We start from the raw sequence: 19,992 nt of genomic DNA, 5'->3' as shown, positions 1-19,992 counted from the left end.
GCATCTGACTCTTGATTTCATCTGACTCTTGAGTTCATGAGTTCGAGCCCTGCATAGGGCTCTGCGCTGATGGTGTGGAGGCTGTTTGGGATTCTCTCTCTCCCTCTCTCTGACCCTTTCCCACTTGTGCCCTCTCTCTCCCTCTCTCTCTCAAAATAAATAAATAAGCTTTTTAAACTGTTTTAAAATAAATAAGTAAAAATAAATTTTAAAAAATTTCTAAGAATAGAAAAATAGAAAAATTTAGAAATAGAGCAGAAATATCTCTTTTTCATAAAATATTGCTCTCTAATGCAAGCCAACAACTACATCCCATGGGCAACTGAACTAACAGTGATGTTTCTTCTTTGGAGGCAAACTGACCATTTTGGTTTCCAAGAAGACATGGACCATGGTCATGTATGCTACACACAGAAGGTGACTTAAAGGATTTTTCATCCAATCCATTGACTTAAACCTCAAAATCCTTATATTATTAACGAATTACTATATATTTTTAATGGTATTTATGGTTATTATGGTTATTTTTTAAAAGTATCCATATCTTAGAGATACATACTTAAATATCCATAGATAAATGAAGCAATAAGTATTATCACTTCACAATAGCCCAGTCGCCTGTCATGAGAGGGGAGTTGGTAGGGATATGGAGGAAACAAGGGTGGCCATATGTTGATGACTGTTGCATGTGGCTGTTGAGTACATTATGCTTGTCTCTCTACATGTGTGCATTTTTAAAATTTTCCATTTTGGGGCGCCTGGGTGGCTCGGTCAGTTGACTGTCCCACTTCGGCTCAGGTCATGATCTCATAGTTCGTGAGTTCTAGCCCCACATCGGGCTCTGTGCAGACAGCTCAGAGCCTAGAGCCTGCTTCAGAATCTGTGTCCACCTCTCTCTCTGCCCCTCCCCCACTGGCACTCTCTCTGTCTCTCTCTCTCAAAAATAAATAAACATTAAAAAAATATTTTTTAAGTTTAAAATTTGTTGTCTCCTCAGGCAGGCGATAAATTCCTTGAAAGTAGGCCTTAAAATTGTGTTCTCCTACTTGTGTTTCTTTGAAAATAACAAAAGTTATATGAACATACTATGGGTACTACTCGATGAAGTGGAACTGGGGGGCCCAGGTAGGATGGGCTACAGAGGAAAAGGTATACCTCATGGTGCTGCAGATCTCGTTCCGCATTTGCTCTCATGTGCCTTATTTCATCCTTCATGTCATCCAGCTCCTTTAGTACAAGCTCACATTTTTGGTCGTAACTGAGGCCTATTGCACGGTCCACACCTACGCGGGATTTGGATCTGTACCTGCCTCGTAACTGTAATACAGGAAAAACAGAGCCATTGTCAAGTAGGAACTGATGCTCAAGCTGGGCATCAAAATGACCACTCAAATTGGCTAGAAATTACTCCAAATGACAGCCAGGGAGAACAATCTCAATGTGAAAGGATTCGGGATATTAGGCCTGAGGCGATGTTTGTTTCCCAAGCCAACCCAAGGCCCTCTGCTAAATAATTCAAAGGCCTCTGTGTGATAATGAACTGAAATATGAACAAGGGAAAGTGTCTTGAGGGTGGAAAGACTGTGAACCTGCTATAGACTAGCATTCAAGTCAGTGTCAGGGGAAGCCCCAGAGTTCAGTGCTTCCTAAACTGAACACGGAGGAGAAATTACATCTGGGGGCGCAGTACTCAGCAAAAGAACCAAACAGACAAAAATATTTTGATTTCCTACACACTGAAGCCAAAGGTAACCAGCAGACAGCCCAGGGAACGTGTGGCCCCGAAGGTTAGATTGTTTGGCCCTTTCAAAAGATCTACATACAGTTTTAAATTTTCAAAGTTAATTACCCACGTTTGAAAAGCAGGAGATTCCACCAAAATAATCTAGATTCCCAGCCTCTCTCGTAAAATCAGCTGCTCTGGCCAAACCAGGCCACCTGACTGGACCTTTTAGACAAGGGAGGAACTCTCTCGTGCCCACGCAGACCCACTTCCCCCCTATATGTGGCTAGATGGGGCTCGTAAACATTTGAGCCCCCCAAGTTAAGAGAATTATTTCAAAGTTACTCTGGGAGAGTCAGTCCACTATTAATCGAACCTGATTCCCTTCACACTCACTTGAAAGAGAAACCCTGGGAAGGAAGGACCAAAAGTAGAACAGGGAGAAAATCATATGCAACTTGGCCAAAGAGGGCACTCCACAGGCAGATACACAGATACCACATGCATCGAAAGGGACAAACAGAAGAAAATAATTCTCAGGTCTCCTGTGCAAATTCTGCGTACCTGTGCAAATTCTGCTCTTGTGATTTTAATTTCTGATAACCGTGGATGTCGCTGATCCCTGGGCTCCAGTTTATTATAATATTTCTCAAACATCTCTGTCTCAGTTTTGAGAGCAGAGTTTCCATAACTGCAAGACAGAGGGTATGTAAGTTCTACTGATGAGAGTTCAAACCCTAAATCACTAGCATTTAACTTACTAGCTACACAGGACCTTTTGAGAGATACTTAACTTCTTGGTGCCTCAATTTCCCCATCTGTAAAATGGGAATAATAACAGCACTCATTATTTAAGGTTGCAATAAGGAATGCAAAACCTTTAGAACAGTGCCTGGTACCTGATAAGTGCTATTTAAGTATTTGGGTTTTTTTTTTTTAATCTGCTTAATGCGGGGTGCCTGGGTGGTTCAGTCGGTTAAGCATCTGACTCTTGATTTTGCCTGAGGTCAGATCACACAGTTCATGCAATCGAGGCCCACATCGGGCTCTGTGCTGACAGTGCACAGACTGCTTGAGATTCTCTCTCTTCCTCTCTCTCTCTCTCTCTCTCTCTCTCAAAAAATAAATAAATAAATACGAAAAAAATTTAATCTGCCTAATGAGCCACAAAATTGAGAACAGGGATTATGGTGAAAACTGTTGCTGAGATGAAGCTACAAATTCACCTTCAAGTATCTTCTAACCCATTTGTAAAGTTCCTTCTGAATTACTACAGGTGTGAAGTTACTATACATCCACAGTCTTCAGATGTTCCCTTTGGCTTATACTTCTCAGTTTTCTATTTTAATATTTATTTATTTTTGAGAGAGAGAGAGAGCACAAGCAGGGGGCAGAGACAGAGAGGGAGACACAGAATCGGAAGCAGGTTCCAGGCTCTGAGCTGTCAGCACGGAGCCCAATGTGGGGTTCAGACCCACAAACCATGAGATCATGACCTGAGCTGTAGCCAGATGCTTAACCAACTGAGCCACCCAGGCGCCCCTGTTTCTCAGCTTTTATTTCCAGCACTCAAGAGATGGAAGCATCCACAAGAGGTTTATTATTATAAATGGTGGAAAACCTTTGAACAGGTGGTTCTTGAGCAATTAGGGATGACAGACCTAGTTTATCCTGTACACATCAAGCTTATGACCTTTTTAACTTCTTCATATATGCAACACACAGGTTTTATGTGTGTGTGTGCATCTATCTATCTATCTATACATATGTATGAACAGCTTTAGGTATTTTCATATATTACTGAGCGAATTCCTATGGGCTGAATTTTAAGATTAAAAGAAAAGGCTCATTGGAAAGCCCCAGAAATCAAAGTGCCTTGTTTCTTTCAGCATGTCACGTTCCCAGGTAGGCTGTGGAGTGGCACCTGAGTCTGAATCCCAGCATCACCACCGACTTGCTGCCTGATGTCAGGAAAGTGACTAAACCCGTTTCCTTGCCCGCTCCCTAGGGTTACTGTGCCATTATAGAAGGCCATACGTGCAAAAGAGTCTGCACGTAACAAGCATTCAAAAACAAGCATCCAAAAAGCGGTAATATTCCCAGTTCTGACCTACACTATTTATAGACATACAGGGGCGTCTGGGTGGCTTAGTCGGTTAAGTGTCCAACTTCGGCTCAGGTCATAATCTCCCAGCCCCTCAGTTCGAGCCCTGCGTCGGGCTCTGTGCTGACAGCTCAGAGCCTGGAGCCTGCTTCGAATTCTGTGTTTCCCTCTCTGTCTGCCCCTTCCCCACTCGCGCTCCGTCTCTCGCTCTCAAAAATAAATAAACATTAAAAAAACAAAAGTTGTAGCTATTACTAATATTACCTCAGTTCTGACCTACACTATTTATAGACAAAGAAGTAACATCTGTTCAGCTGCTAGAACAGGATATGCTGAGACCAAGAAGTTGTACAATTGACCTCTGAACTCCCAGAAGCCAGCCGGCCGGCCGTACCTGAGCTCTTCCACCAGCCCACACAGCTGGATAATAGGCAGCTCGTTCTCCTCTCCCCCCTGTAACTCGGTGGCAGGGGTCTCAGAGTCCTCATCACTCATCACTCTGCCCAAGTGGCCCTTGTCAATGCTCAGTGAGGCCAAAGCGCCGTGTGCGAGCGCCAGAGTGGCGCGCGGAGTGCGACCTCCAGAGTGCGTTGCCGGAGCGACCGGACGCGTGCGTGCGGGGCGGGACTTCCACAGGCCCCGCCCAGCGCCCCTCCCGTCTTCCCGCGGACCAGAGCGCAGTCACCTGCTTCCTCCACAATCGTTCCTAACGCGCTGATAATAGCAGGTACTGTTTGCGCGGCACTTACTATGCCCTTGGCACCATGTGAAGCATAGTTTGTGAAAATCCTTGCAACAACCTTGTAATCTTACCTATTATTCTGTTTATTCTCCAAATAGAGGAAACACCCAGAAAGTTCACTCGGTTTGTCAGCTTCTTCCTTCCCCCTACCTCACTGTGAGTCCTCTACTCTGTTCACCATCTGATGCTTCATACATACTAACTGCAGTTTCTCTCATATACCTATATCCTGCATTCCTAGAAGAAAAAAAACCTATTAACTGGTATAAACTCAAGAGACATCTCTAAATAGGCACTGAACACCCATTATGTATCCTGGGGGAATGTATGGAGCAGGCAATTCCAGCTCTCGCTTCTGGTTAAATGAGAGGGAAAGAACCCTCAAACCAGCTGTTGCAAATGGAGTGAGGATAGCAATAATGTCGCGCTTCAAACGTTTTCATACTCATCATCTCATTTAATCCTCAAAACAGTCTTATGAGATTGGTATTACTGTCTTCATTTTACAGATCGGGAACTGAGCAATAGAGTAGCTTTGATGAGTTGTCCGTGGTCACAGAGGAATGGAATCAAGCTCTGGCAGAACACAAAAGTTCATGCTGTCAACTTCTACATTGTGTGTGTGTCATGGCAAGGATAGGCAAGGCAGCAGGGTAGCTACCTGTCTGTTCCCATTGGGATGGAAGAGGGCAGAGGGCAGAATGGGCAAACTCCTCCTCTGAGGTGGGGGTGGATGTGGTTAGAAAACAAGTTGTGATAAATTCTTGGAGTGGAAGTCAGCTGCCTTCCCCCACCGAGGGACATGCCTTAGCGTCAACACGTAGTCACTAAACTCCAAAGAAAGGCTTTTGTGTTTGGGGGTAAGGTGCACAAATTTTGGGCCAGAGTGGAATTACTGGAGATGACAGTAGAGAGGCTGAGCCCTGCCATCACCTTCTTCTCTCTACTGGTAGACCTCTCTGCACTCTAGAAGCAATGCAGACGACATTTAGAAATACTTAATATTGGGGAGCCTGGGTGGCTCAGTCGGTTAAATGACCAACTTTGGCTTAGGTCATGATCTTGAAGTCCATGAGTTTGAGCCCCATATCGGGCTATGCCCTGACAGCGTGAAGCCTATTTTGGATTCTCTCTCCCCACCTCTCTCTGCCCTTCCCACACTTGCACTCTCTCTCTCAAAAATAAATAAATAAACATTTCTTTTAAAAAAGCAATACTTGGGGCGCCTGGGTGGCGCAGTCGGTTGAGCGTCCGACTTCAGCCAGGTCACGATCTCACGGTCCGTGAGTTCGAGCCCCGCGTCGGGCTCTGGGCTAATGGCTCAGAGCCTGGAGCCTGTTTCCGATTCTGTGTCTCCCTCTCTCTCTGCCCCTCCCCCGTTCATGCTCTGTCTCTCTCTGTCCCAAAAATAAATAAACGAAAAAAAAATAAAAATAAAAAAGCAATACTTAACATGCTCATATGTCAGGTGATACAAATGGAGGCCAGTCCCAGGAGGGCCTGGAGCAAGAAAGGACTCTGCAGCAGGTCCACACTATGATACAAACGGTCCCATCAGTTGTGTTACATGATAGAGCAGATCCTATGGTGTTGGAGGTATCAGTGGTGGGAAATGATGCAGTGTGAAGCGTAAAGCAATATCCAGTGGAAGAACCACAATGCAGAACCTGAGATTTTGGAAAAAGACCACATCAGGGAATTTCATGCCCTCTGAGAAACAGCTCCTGGCCTGTTACTAGACCCTGGTAGGGACGGGATGCTTAACCATGCATGCATTCAACCCTGCTTATCATGACCTGGGTTCTGTTGGACCCACTGAATCATAAAGTTGGACAGGCCCAGCTTCAGCTCATTGTAAAATGGAAATGTTCCATCCAGGATGGAGTCCCAGCAGGACCAGAGAGCATGAGTAAGCTTCATGAGCAGGAAGCCCAGAGCCACTTGTCATCAACCACACTTGCACCAGTACCCCCACTCCAGTTCACACTCATGACCATATTAGGGGAGGGGACAGGGTCATGATCAGCTAAAAGAGGAGGCAAAGCCTGAGCTTGGTTTAGAGATGGGCTGATTTGGAATGTGGGTACAAGCCAAAAAAAAATGGACAGTGGCTGCATTACAACCACATTCGTGGGAAGCCCTGAAAGACAGTAGAACAGGAAAATCTTTTCAAGGGGCAGACCTGTGAGTGGTGGACCTGGCCATCTATTTTGTATGGAAGGAGAAGTGATCTCAGATGAGAAGTGGTTACAGGGACTCATTAATGGGCAACTTTGGCATAGGGACTCGCCACCAGCCTGGCTGAAATGTTGTTAGATGCTATAGTCTGAGAAGCTTCCTCTCCAGACTTCTCTGTCTTCTTTCTCAAATGTGAGACCTGTGTTGTGGTCTGAACACTCTCCCTGTCTACTCCTGCTTCGTCTCCTTTGTCTATCACAGGCATTTCCCCCATGAAATAAATCCCTTCATGTCTAATTCCATCTTGGCTTAGAGGACCTGAACTCACACAAGTAATAAATTTCAATCTTAAACATATGATTCAAATTTAGTAGCACAGTACATGTATGAACTAAAATCTGTGCTTACCAAAAAAAAAATACCTTGCTGTTCTCACTCTGTTTCACTGCATTGCAGTTTTTAAATTGTGGTCACAAAAAAACCAAACACCCAACATAAAATTTAACATCTCAACCATTTCTAAGTATAAAGTTCAGTGGTGTCTGGTAGATTCACATTGCTGTGCAACCAGTCTCCAGAGCTTTTTTATGTTGCAAAACTGAAACTCTGTACCCATTAAACAATAGCTCTCCATTGCCCCCGCCCCACCCTTGCCCCCACCCCTGCCAACCACCTTTCTATTTTCTGTCTCCATGAATTTGATTGCTTTAAATTCCTCACATAAACTCAGTCATACAGTATTTGTCTTTTTGTGACTGGCTTTTTCACTTAACATAATGTTCTCAAGGCTCATTCATACACAGCACGTGTCAGAGCTTCCTTCCTATTTAAGGCTGAATAATATTCCGTTGTATGTACACACCAATTTTTGCTTATCCACTCATCTGTCTGTCAATGGACACTTGGGTTGTTTTCGTCAGTGCTTTAAATTTTAAACGCAAATAAAAATTCCAAAACTTATTAGGTAGTATGCTGTTCGATATTTATGTATGTGCAGTGTATTGTAGGTCAATTATAACTTAATAAAGCTGTAAAACAAGGAAGCGAACAAACACGCTCTCTTCTCTATCCCAGCCTTATACCTCAGAGCACCTACTCAGTAGCTACACTTGGATGTGTAGTGGGCATGTCAAAATTAACACATCGCTTTTTCTCCTCCCTCCAGATCTGCTTTGTACCCATTCTTTTCCATCTCTACTTTTTTTTTTTTTTAACGTTTATTTATTTTTGAGACAGAGAGAGACACAGCATGAACGGGGGAGGGGCAGAGAGAGAGGGAGACACAGAATCGGAAGCAGGCTCCAGGCTCTGAGCCATTAGCCCAGAGCCCGACGCGGGGCTCGAACTCACGGACCGCGAGATCGTGACCTGAGCTGAAGTCGGCCACTTAACCGACTGAGCCACCCAGGCGCCCCCCCATTCTTTTCCATCTCAGTAACTGGCATCTCCATCCTCCTAGGGACTCAGGCCAAAAAACTGGGAGTAATCCCTTACTAACCCTTGACTCCCCTCTTTTTCTCACCCCTGCATTGGATCTGTGAGCAGATCCCACTGGCTCTGCATTCAGATTAAATCTGGAACTCTTCTTATTACTATGACCACCGCTGTCCAAGCTACCATCATCTTTTGCCTGAATTATTGTGGTTGACCCCTCACTTTGCAATTTATTTCATGTCACTTACACCCCCCAATAAAACCTGGGGGTGGGGTAAAAACACTACCTATTCACCAAATTTTCACCCCTTTTGTACTTTACCTCCTTCAGGTCTTTGCTTAAATTAGTATCTTTGCAATGAGCCTTCCTTAATCATCTAGGTAAAATTGAACCCCATTCCTACCCCCTCCCCCCGACCCTTGGTATTCTCTGTTTTATTTTTCCCATAATGCTTATCTTAAGTAAATTGTTATATATTTTACTTATTCATTTGTTTATCTGCCTTTCCTCCCCAGCCCCACCCCACCCCCACCAACTAAAGTATAGGCTCCACGAGGACAGGGAATTTGTTTTGCACACGGATTTATCCCTGGTACCCAAAACAGATTCCCCACAGATATTTGTTAAATAAATGCAAGAATGTGGGGCTCCTGGGTGGCTCAGTCAATTGAGCATCCAACTCTTGATTTCAGCTCAGGCCATGATCCTAGGATCGTGGGACTGAGCCCTGCATAGGGCTGCATGATGAGTCTGGGGCCTGCTTAAGACTCTCTCTCTCTCTCTCTCTCTCTCTCTCTCTCTCTCTGCCCCTCTCCCCAGCTCACCCACTCTCTCTTTCTCAAATTAAAAATATATATATATATATTAAAAATAATAATAATAATAAATGGAAGAATGTGAAGGCAGGGCTATGAGGAATTTAAGAGCTCAGGTTCTGGGATCAAACAGACTCAAGTTGGAATCTGAGCACAGTCACTCTTTTGTTGTATGAGTGACTCTGGAGAAGTCCCTCATCACCTCTGTCCCAAAGTCTCTTTCTCCAGAGAAAGGTGAACAAATGGGATAAATGGACAGCTGGGAAGATTCACTAAGGCAGGAGGAGGTATAGAAGAGAGGTGGCAGGAGATGTCATTTTTGGTCTAGTTCTGACACTGCATTGCCACTGTCTTCACCCCTACCTGGAGAGGGACAGTAAACCTTGGGGACCAGCATGGAGGCCACTGAGCTAGCACCAAGCTGAGAATTTCCAGACACTAGGGAGGAAAGCTAAGTCAACTGGTCATGCCTCCCTCTTCTGGGCTTAAGTCAGAGGTTGAATCCTCCTCTGAGGTGGCTGGTAAGGAAGGAAAGGTGGAGACTGTTTGCAAAGATAATCTTCCATGCACTGCCCCCTTTGACCTCCTTCCATTTATAATCCAGAATCCAGCCTTGCCTGTAAGATGACAATACGTTCCTCTCCCCAGGGTGGGTGGGTGTAGCTGGTATCAGAAAGTATTTGCTTCTTCACAAGAGCACAGCCAGCCTCAGTCGTCTGACTGCCAACTTCACTGGCTCTCCTTGCACACCCACATCCCCACCCCACCCCCAACATCTATGCCCTTCGAAAATTAAGACACGTAATCTCCACTTTATCACGCCCCTTGTAAGCACCAGTTATCTGGACAGCTTGTTTTCAGAGAACATAAATTACTAGATTCAATGATCTTTCAAGAAGACCTCCTTCTTCTTGGCCCCTATTGAGTCCTGGCAATTTAGCAAGCAAAATTCGTTGGTTTTGAAATAAGAACTGAGGATACAAAGGGTGGAGTGAGTACATTCAGGCTTCCTGCTCATGGCCAAAGAGTTCACACGAATACAGCCCACCATCACATCAACTTCTCACCTGTGCTGCTTGCTGATTCTCCTCTTGCCCCCTTCACATCACCACCCCTCCATCTTTGGGCTAGTGTGTCTCACACTCCAGCAACCTGATCCCTCGCTCCTCTATGCCCTAGGAGTCTAGTGACCAGGGGCTCCATTTCCCAGGATCCCTTGCAGGCTGACTTCTGGCTGGCTTCAGCCAATGAGAGACACCCAGAGGAGACCGGAGGGCGGGAAGAGAGAGAGTCCAGGGGATTTCTTCGCTGCTGCCTTCCTGCTTTGGCACCACAGTCCTGGTGGGGCATAACCCCTCCGTGACCACACCTCCTGTCTGGCATCCTTTCACTCATAGCACCAGCCCCCAATAGACACTGGTTTCGCCATCCCTCCCCTTCCCTTCATATACCTAGAATGCTGCTGGTCTCTGGATATCTCATCATCCTTGTTGATTCCTTTAGCTCTGCCCATGTAAGGATAAATAGTCCCTTGACTAAGGTCTATTCGGTCGAACTGAGTGGAATTCTGTTTCCTGCAGGACCCTAATAAATACATCTGGACTCCACCTACCTGAAGAGTTCATCTCAGCTCCAAAAACAATCCGCCCAGTAGCCAGAGAAATTTGCTGTGCATATATCCTTGGGAGAGACTACTGTTGCATATGAAGTCACTCAAAACTGTAGTCCATCAGTTCCTTTTCTAAGAGTCAGGCTTTGTTAGGGAGATGTTACTAGGTATCTAAAAGAAGTGGGAAAGGGAGTGAATTAGAGGTGGGGGTGTCAGGAGCAGAGTGTTTTAGTTGTCTAGGGTTCCAGGCTGGTTTGGCTACTGGCCACTTAACTTGAATAAGTCACTCAGTGTTTTTGTCCCTCAATTTCCACCTTTGTAAAATGAAGGTGACATATTTTAAGTGACTACCCTATGCATCTTACAAGTTTACTATCAGGCTGAAATGAGATGGCGTAAGAGAAAGTAATAGTTTGGAAAGCATGACACCATGATGGGTGCCCAGGACCTCCTCCATCTGGAAGGAGTCACTACCCCAGTTTGACAACAATCTGTAGTAGATTATTAGGTGAAAAACTGACTCAGCTTGCAGGCCTTAAATAATAGTGATGACAATAGGCATTATTATTTCTTAATATATTTATTACCAATTAGGTAATATTATTGCTTAATGAAAACACTTATAACAACTATTGTTTCAGTTACTATTTATTGATTGCTAGCTATGTGCCAGACGTTGTGCTAAGCACGTTCTACACATTCTCTCATTGCATCAGTTTGATGGTTCTGTGAGATACAGGTACCTTCTTAACCCCCATTTTACTTGTGAGGAAACTGATGTTCAGAGAAATTAAGCAACTTTCCCCAAATTACTTAGGTATTCTGGGGCTGAAATTCAAATCCAGGTTCATCCAACTTTGCTCTGTCCTCTCATCGTATCCGCCTGTTAGAGCAGAAGTTCTCAGTGGGGGATGGGGGGACAAAATAGCACCCCCAGGGGGAAGTTTGGCAGTGTCTGGAGATATTTTTGTTTATTTTAACTCTGTTAAAATGTTATTGGCATCTAGAGAACAGAAACCAGTGGTAGCGCTTGTTCCCCAGGGCTGTCATAACAAATGACCACACACAGGTGGCTGGAAACAACAAGACTTTATTGTCTCATGATTCTGGAGGCTAGGAGTCCAAAATCAAGGTATTAGCAAGGCCATACTCCTTCTGAAGGCTCTAGAGAACAATCCTTCCTAGGCTGTGGTGTCTTGTAGTTCTATCACAATCCTTCCTTGGCTTGGAACTCTTTCACTCCAGTCTGCCTCCGTCTTCACATGGCCTTCTTCCTTGTATCTTCCTTGTGTCTTCCTTGTATCTCCTTTTCTTATGAGAACACTAGTCATCAGATTCATGGCCCACCCTAAATCCAAGATGATTTCATCTCAACATCCTTGACTAATTACATCTGCAAAGATCCTTAATTCAAACAAGGTCACCTTCTGAGGTTCTAGGTGGACATGAATTTGAGGGGACAGTATTCAGCCCACTAACCCTTCAATGCACAGGACAGCCCCTCACAACAAAGAATTATCTGGCCTCAAATTACAATAGTGCTGAGGTTGAGAAACCCTGCTTTAGAGGGAGACATTTCTTGTCTGAGAAGTGAGAAGAATGTGCCTCTGTTAATCCACACAGCTACAAACAGAAAGGGTCTCAGAGCACTTTAAAGTCCGGAGGTCACCCTCTCCTTCCACTTTTCTGAACCACTTCTTCTTCTGATAGCCTCCAGTATCTCCATGTGGATGCTGCCCCCTGCCTGGCATTCATACAGCACTTTGCATTTTGATTTAAGAATGATACGGTCAGATCCACCCAAAGTGTTAAGCTTCCAATAGTATTAAGCTTCCAAAGAAATGCCTGCCTTCTTCTTTCACAAATGGGAAGATGCTCAAAAATCAGAGAAAGGAACTCGAGCTTGTGGGCAAGTGACTATTTGCAAGTTATGGGAGAGGGACCAGCCCTGCGAAGTGGATCATCTGATGGCTACCAGGGCACTTTCCTCCATTCTTTCAAGAAATATTTGTTGAGCACCTACTGTGTGCTTAGCCCTGAGGATGCAGTAGTGAGCAGCAAGGCTGGTGTGCCTGCTCACATGAACCATCCAGTCTGATATGAACACTTATAATCCAGTGTGATAAGTGCTATAAGAGGGAAATGCAAGGTGCTTAGATTTCAAGTGGTCATAAAGGGTTTTCTGGAGCAAGTGAAGTCTAAGCTGACATTTAGAGACTGAGTAAGATTCAGATGCAGGTGGGTCAGGCTAATTAGTCCAAAGTCAACCACAATTTTAGCCCCTAAGCAAAGACCAAGGGAAGAGTAGCATTGGGAGAGGAGAGAGCTTGTGCAAAGGCCCAGAGGGGAGAGTGAGCATGTTTGGGGAACTGAAGGAAGGCCAGTCTATGCTTCACCCCCACAGAACAAAGCAGAGAAGGTTATTGCTAAGGTCCACCTTCTGGTTTTCCTCCTTGCCTTCTGAGGGCTCCCTTTGACTTCCCTTTCCAATTTGAGCTGTTATTAGATGCTTTCTCTTGGTGTCCATGTTGAGCACAATTCCCTTCTCAGTTTCAGGGACCCCCATCTAGGTCTGATCCCCTGGTCAGGACAAAAGGCCTTTGATCTTATCCAGAAGCAAAAGGGGACATCAGGCATGACCAGACATCTTTGGTATCTTACAAAATGTGTAGAAATTGCTTTTGTCCCAGCCAGGGTGAGGCAGAGGCAGAGGCAGAAAGTCCTGGGAAAGCATCAGAGCTGGGGCAAGTTCACTCCCAAGGTAGCCCCCACTTTGGAAATCAGAATCAGAGGCACATAGCTGAGGCCCAGGACAGTCAACATCACTGTGCTTCCTGCCCTCTCTGGATCATGGAGGAGCAAAAGTGTTAAGAGCCTGGACTCTGGAGCTAATGACCTGAGTTCAAACCCAGCCCCAGACCATTCCTAGATGTGTGACTTGAAGTAAGTCAACTCATTTCTCTTTATATTAGTGCTGCCCCCTAGAGCAGTGTGTGTGTGTGTGTGTGCATGTGTGTGCGTGTGCACGCACGTGTGCACGCACATGTGTGTGCATGTGTGTGTGTGTGTGTGTGCATGCAACTGAGGGGGTCATGAGAGAACTCCTGTAAGAGTTCCCAATCCAAGAGGTGTATTTTTAATACTGTGCTATCTAAAATTTTTTATTTTGAAATAATTTCAGTTGTAAAATATAATAAAGAATTGTCAGACATCTTTTACACAGATTTTCTACATTCCCCATAGGTTAATATTTTACGACATTTGCTTTATCATTCTCTCTTTATACATATATATATATATATATATATATATACACACACACACATATATACATATATATGTACACACATATATATATATGTGTGTACATATATATGTGTGTATATATATATATGTATATATAGGATGTTCATCTATATCCCTTACCCAAATGTTTCCTTTTTTCTTAAACATTTGAGAGTAGTTGCAGATCTGATGTGCCCCTTTATCCCTAAATACTTCAGTGTGAAATTTCCTAAAAGCAAGAACATTTTCTCGTAAGATTATGAAAATCAAGACATAAACATTGATTTAATATTGATATCTAACATAGAGATCTAACCTAAATTTTCTCAGTTGTCCCACTAATGCCTTTTATACCAAAATAACAACATGAATTTTTCTGGTCCAGAATTGCATTAAGTGGCCACATGTATTTAGTTTCCTTCGATCTGAAACAGTATCTTAGTCTTTGTCTTTCCTGACCTTGACATTTGTGAGGAATAAAGGCCGGTTAGTTTGAACAGTGCTCCACAATTTGGGTTTGTCGTACGTTACGTTGTGATTGCATTGCAGTTCTGCATCTTGGGCAAGAGTATCACAGAAGTGATGTGTCATTCTCAGGGCAACTTGTCAGGAGGCATTTGATAATATCATCTGGTTTTAACTTTGATCACTTGGTTAAGGTGGTGCCTGCCAAGTTTCTCTGCTATAAAATTAGTGTTTTTCCCTTTGTTGTTTATAAGTATCTTGTAGGGAGATACTTTAAGTCTATATAAATATCCTGTTTCCCATCAGACCTCACCCACCAGTTTTAGTATTCGTTGGTAACTCTTGCCTAGATAGATTGTTACTATGACAGCTGCCAAATGGTGATTTTTCTAAATCCACCATTCCTTTTATGTCTATTAGTCTGGATTCTACTTTATTTACTTACATCAATATGGACTCATGGATTCTTATTTTATTCTAGGAGTTGTAATCCCTTACTATCATTCTTTGATTTGATGCTTAAATTACACCAACTTTGGCCAGCCAATGGGAACTCCTTAAAGCTGGCTACTTTGTCCTTTTGACATGTTTCCACCATTTTGTGTGTGTTTTCTTACTTTCTGGAAAACTAGATGTTCATATATATTTCCCTTACTCAAATCTGGAATCAGCCATTTCTTCAAACAACCCTAGTTTATTTTAGTGGAGAATTTAAACCTTAACTTTAAAAAATGATGAAGGAAAGGAAGAAGGAAGAGGTGGAAGAGAAGGTGAAATGCCCAAAAGGGGGGCAGGGAGGTTTACAAATATTATAGCATATGTTTTGAGTGTTTACATTTAACAAATCAATTGTTTTATTTATTTTTTAAATGATTTTAAATTCTTTTTTAAAAATGTTTATTTATTTATTTTTGAGGTGGGGGGCGGGGGCAGAGAGAGAGAGGGAGAGATTGAATCCCAAGCAGTCTCTACGCTGCCAGCTGTGGGGCTTGAACTCACCGACGGTGAGTGAGATCATGACCTGAGTCAAGATCAAGAGTCGGATGCTTAACTAACTGAGCCACCCAGGTGTCCCCAAATCAATAGTTTTAAAACCAAAAGTATGATGCAAATATAATTGTGCTCCTCATAAGATAGTTATACCAAAAGTCTGCTTTTGAGGTTCTCCTGAATGTGGGTCCAAATCATCTCCCTGCCTCCCCAGCACACTCCATAATGCCCTATGCCAATAGTGCTTAAATGGGGAGGGGGAGGGAAATCCACAACGTGATGGTGAATCTCAGGGAGCTCAGGTCTTTCTTCTCAGAATTGACCTCAGCCCCCAACCCCTAGAGCAACTGTGCTAATATCTGTTTTATATATGAATAGATTGGGATTTTACTCAGTTTTATTTGAGGACGCTTTAGGGCAGTGGGGTCGGAAAGGTAGTTAAGGCGAGCCAGGCTATTTGATTTCAAATCCTAGCTCTGGTGAGTGACTTAACTGCTCTAGGCCTCAGTTTCGTCATCTGTCAAATGGGGATGTTTTGCCCCCAGAGCCTTTTGGAGAGGGTGACACTGATATATGTCAAGCACAGGGAGCAGCAGCTGGCATGTGAGAGTTTTGTGCTGGTGTCCTGACTTCTGAATGAGGCCGCTGCCTTTAGAGACGTCTTTGCAGTCTACATGCATCACTAAAATTGGGCCCTCAGGATTCCACCTGCCCTCAAGGATTGGTGCCCACAAACTACAAATCATGGCCCACTCCAGCCCATCTTCATTCCTGGTCACCTGCAGGCACCTGTGCCCCAGACACCTTTCATTCACCTTTCACCTTTCACCTGTGTCACTCAGGACCCTTTCCAGTGCAAGTGACAGAATCCCGACTCCTACCAGGTTACACAAAGTAAGGACCCATCGTCTCCAAGGGTCCTTTCTCGACCTTTAGGCACGGCTGGATCCAGGGATACAATTACTCCACCAACCCCCTCAATGTGTTCTGGACTCAGTTTTCCTCTGTATTGGCTTCACTTTTATGGGGCAGCAAGATGACCAATGGCCCCAGCCTCACATCCTACCAGCTGAGCGACCCCGGAAAAGAGAATGTTTTTCCTAGTAGCTTTAGCAAAGGTCCTAAGGGCTGATGCCTATTGGTTTGTTTGGGTTACATGCTGTGCTAGGTCTCTCCTATTTGCCCCTCCATGGCCTCTCTCCACCTCTGTGCCTTGGGAGCCCAACCCATGCAGATCACAAAAACAGACACTCTTGCCTTCTGGGTTTAGGTTGTGCTCAGCAAATGGGAGGCACATGTAAGAGACTGGAGGATAGGAAGAGGTTACCGTCAGGGTGTGGATTTTGCCCCTCTTTCCCTCCCAAGTTGCTGTGAACTGTCTGTGTCCACTGAAGGTCCCATCTCCTGCCAAGGGACATTTTCCATATAACACCATTCCTCGTGGACCCAGTAATCAATTATTCCCTCTCCTTACCTCTCTAGTCTAGGAGGGATGGTGGCTCCTAGCCATTGGAGGTCCCCGAGTACCACACCAGTTGTTGTTGGCTTCCCTGCGTCCTTCCTTCACCTTTGTAAAAGACCCATCATTATACTTTCCTCAGGGACCCTGCTGAATGTGTCACCTGCGTCCTGCTGATGCATATGCTCACCTCTGGAGCACAGGTGAGGTCTTAAGTGACCACAAAAGAAGGACCAGACAGAGTAACAAAGAAGTGAGTGTCAGAGTGCTTTGTCAACCCCAACGCATGGGACCATGGTGGGGGTGTCAGGCTGGAAAGCCAGGGTCCCTCTTGGTCCTAGTTTCATCCTCCTTCCTCTGAGTTTCACTGAGTGACAGGGTGAGAAAGAGAACTAGATGTGGAGTCCAGGGCCAACCACCCCCTCCCTCTTATATGTCCCACTATGTGTGACCTGAACAAGGGACTCCACTTCTCTGAGCCTCTCTTAAGCGAAGAAATCTTACATGCCTCCCCCACAGGGCTGCTAGCAGAATTGGATAAAATTGGCTAGGGGGAGGGATGGCTGATTTCTGGAGTTCTCTATCTACTGTGTGTTGTGGGGCCTCAGGACTTTGGGGGCCCTCAGAGGCATCACTTTCCTTCCCATTGTGGTTCCATTTGTTTCCATCTTGACCACAGAATATCTCAGTTCTCTGTCAGCCACTTTCTACATGATCTTAGAGATAATCTCCTGCACGCCCATACCCCTGTCACCAGCAATGCTACAAAAGTCAAGAGTGATAACATCTGTTTATGGTCTCTCTCTGCCACCCTACCAGCAGGAGACTGTAATCTCCTTGAAGGCAGGGACACCGTGTTTTGTCCACTGTCATATGCCCACATCTAGGAGAAACCAGCACAGATCAAGTGCTCAGGAAGTACATGTTGAAGGAACAGAAGCAAACAGTCATCGAGAAAGACCAACTGTTGTTGTGTTACTCCTGTATGTTAAAAAGCAAAATAAAGAAGCATAAAAAGAGGGTTATAAGAATTGCCCACATGGCCAACCTGACTATGGTAACACCTATATAACAGGCTTGTTGTAAGACTGACATGAGATTGTGCATGTAGGGCACTTGGCGCCCTGCCCAGCCAAGGGCAAGAGTGCCATCAATGCTGGGTGGATGCAGAAGCAGTGACCCATTCAGGGACCGAGCTTGTCTGAGGGGCCCTCTGCTCCTGCTAGCCTAGCTGCAGCTGCTTAGCTAACATTGGATCCCAAGCAGGGAAACCATTGTCTCAGGACAGTGTCTTGTGTCTTAAGGAGGGACGCTGTGGCAGACCAAAAAGCAAAGAGGGCCTGTGGCGTTGGCTGAGAGATACTGCACTCAGTTACTAACTTGTCCTTCAGATAAGTGGTCTCATATTTTAAGATTTCAGTCTCCTCATCTGGAAAATGGGGATATTTACACTCAGTTCTTTACCTTATGGGTGGTCCTGAGGGCCAAATAAGAAAATGGCTATACTTAAAAGCTTTTTTAAATAAAAGGTCCCTAACGAAGCTCAACGGATGATTAAAAGCATTTGCTGTCTCCAAACCGCCCCCCACACACCCATAGGCCCAAGGGTGCTTAGATCCCTATTTTCAAAACTCATCCCTAGTCCCCTTCCATCCCTCCTCTTCTTCCTTTGCTCTAATCAATGGATCTTGATTAATCAATGAACAGCCCCACCCCTCCAATCCAGGCTGGCTCCCAGATAGCTTTGTGTAAAGGCCTGGATTAAAATGGTCCCTGTTTGTATCGATTTGGAAAGAACTCCTCCTTTAGAATTGTTGAGACAGGACGCTCTGTGGGCTCCAGCCCCAACGGCAGCTCACGTGGAAGAAGAGGAGAGATCCATCTCCACCCCTCCTGAAAAGTGAGTCACCCTGTCAACATGCCCTTCTGATGTCACAGCTGGTTCTACCAGCTCCCTCTGGAGCTGGGCCTCACCCCTGCCAAGATGGAACCTTCACTCTCCTCCTTTGTCAAAAGCAGGAAACACTTGCCAGACAGAACTACCAGGACCCCAGAGCCCCATTCTATTCAAAAGTCTGTCATACTATCATAGTTTTTGTCAAACAATTATTACTGAATGACAGAGAGGAAAGAGAAAACTTTCCCTTCCTCTCTGCCCTCCATCTCAATCCATGCCCTAGAATAATCCATTATTAATAGCTTGGTGTGGAACATTCCAGATTCTGTATAATGCATATTCAATTTTCTTTATTAGGACTATATTATTTTTAGAGTAGTTTTAGGTTCACAGCGAAATTGAAGGGAAGGTATAGAGATTCACCATATACTTCTTGCCCCCCCCCCCCCCCGCGCCGGCCAACATGCACAGCCTCCTCCATTACCAACATCCCCCTCCAGGGTGGCACATTTGTTATAGCTGATTAGCCAACATTTATATGTCATAATCACCCAAAGTCCATAGTTTACGCTACAGTTCACTCTTGGTGGTGGACATTCTATGGGTTTGGACAAATGTACAGTGACATGTATCCATTATTCTGGTACCATGTATTCTCACTGCTCTAAGAATCCTCTGCACTCTGCCTATTCACCCCCTCTCTTCACACCCACCCCCTGGCAGCCACTGATCCTTTTACTGTCTCTATCATTTTGCCTTTTCCAGAATGTCATATAGCTGGTATTATATACAGTGTGTAGCCTTTTCATACCGGCTTCTTTCACTGACTAATCTGCATACAAGGTTCTTGCATGTTTTTGCATGGCTTGATGGCCCATTTCTTTTCAGCCCTGAAAGATACTCCATTGTCTGGAAGGACCACCATTTATCCACCCGCCTGCTGAAGGATGCCTTGGTTGCTCCCAAGCTTTGGCAATTATGAATAAAGCTGCTATAAATATCCATGTACAGGTTTGGGTGTGGATATAAACTTTCAGCTTCCTTGGGTAAATATCAAGGAGTGTGATTGCTGGATCACACGGTAAGAACAGGCTTAGTTTTGTAAGAAATAGTCAAACTGTCTTCCAAAGTGGCTTTCCCATTCCGTATTCCTGCTAGCAATGAATGAGTTTCCTGTCGCCCCACATCATCTGCAGCATTTGGTGCTGTCAGTGTTCCAGAATTTGGCCTCTCTAAAATGTGGGTAATGGTATCTCATTGTTGTTTTAGTTTTCCTTTCCCTGATGGTAT

The 19,992-nt window shown here is 44.6% G+C and overlaps 1 protein-coding gene across 3 annotated transcripts in view; it reads right to left on the bottom strand.

The window, feature by feature from the left end:
* CCDC113 (coiled-coil domain containing 113) overlaps nucleotides 1-19,992 on the bottom strand; it is a 62,985-nt gene that overhangs the window by 23,276 nt on the left and 19,717 nt on the right. For 2 of the 3 annotated variants that reach the window (XM_045442928.1, XM_045442930.1), the window contains exons 1-3: nucleotides 4,222-4,429; nucleotides 2,288-2,414; nucleotides 1,156-1,317 (exon numbers count right to left, since the gene is read on the bottom strand). In XM_045442928.1, the coding sequence (XP_045298884.1) occupies nucleotides 1,156-1,317; nucleotides 2,288-2,414; nucleotides 4,222-4,322 (390 nt within the window). In that variant the 5' untranslated portion in view covers nucleotides 4,323-4,429. Of the gene's footprint in view, nucleotides 1-1,155; nucleotides 1,318-2,287; nucleotides 2,415-4,221; nucleotides 4,430-10,609; nucleotides 10,778-19,992 lie in introns of those variants that run through there. The other variant, XM_045442929.1, reaches the window with a different exon arrangement.

The sequence above is a fragment of the Leopardus geoffroyi genome, chromosome E2 (assembly GCF_018350155.1).
Source record: "Leopardus geoffroyi isolate Oge1 chromosome E2, O.geoffroyi_Oge1_pat1.0, whole genome shotgun sequence".
Lineage (NCBI taxonomy): Eukaryota > Metazoa > Chordata > Mammalia > Carnivora > Felidae > Leopardus > Leopardus geoffroyi.
The sequence above is the reverse complement of the archived record's forward strand: the minus strand, read 5'-3'. Positions and strand labels throughout refer to the sequence as shown.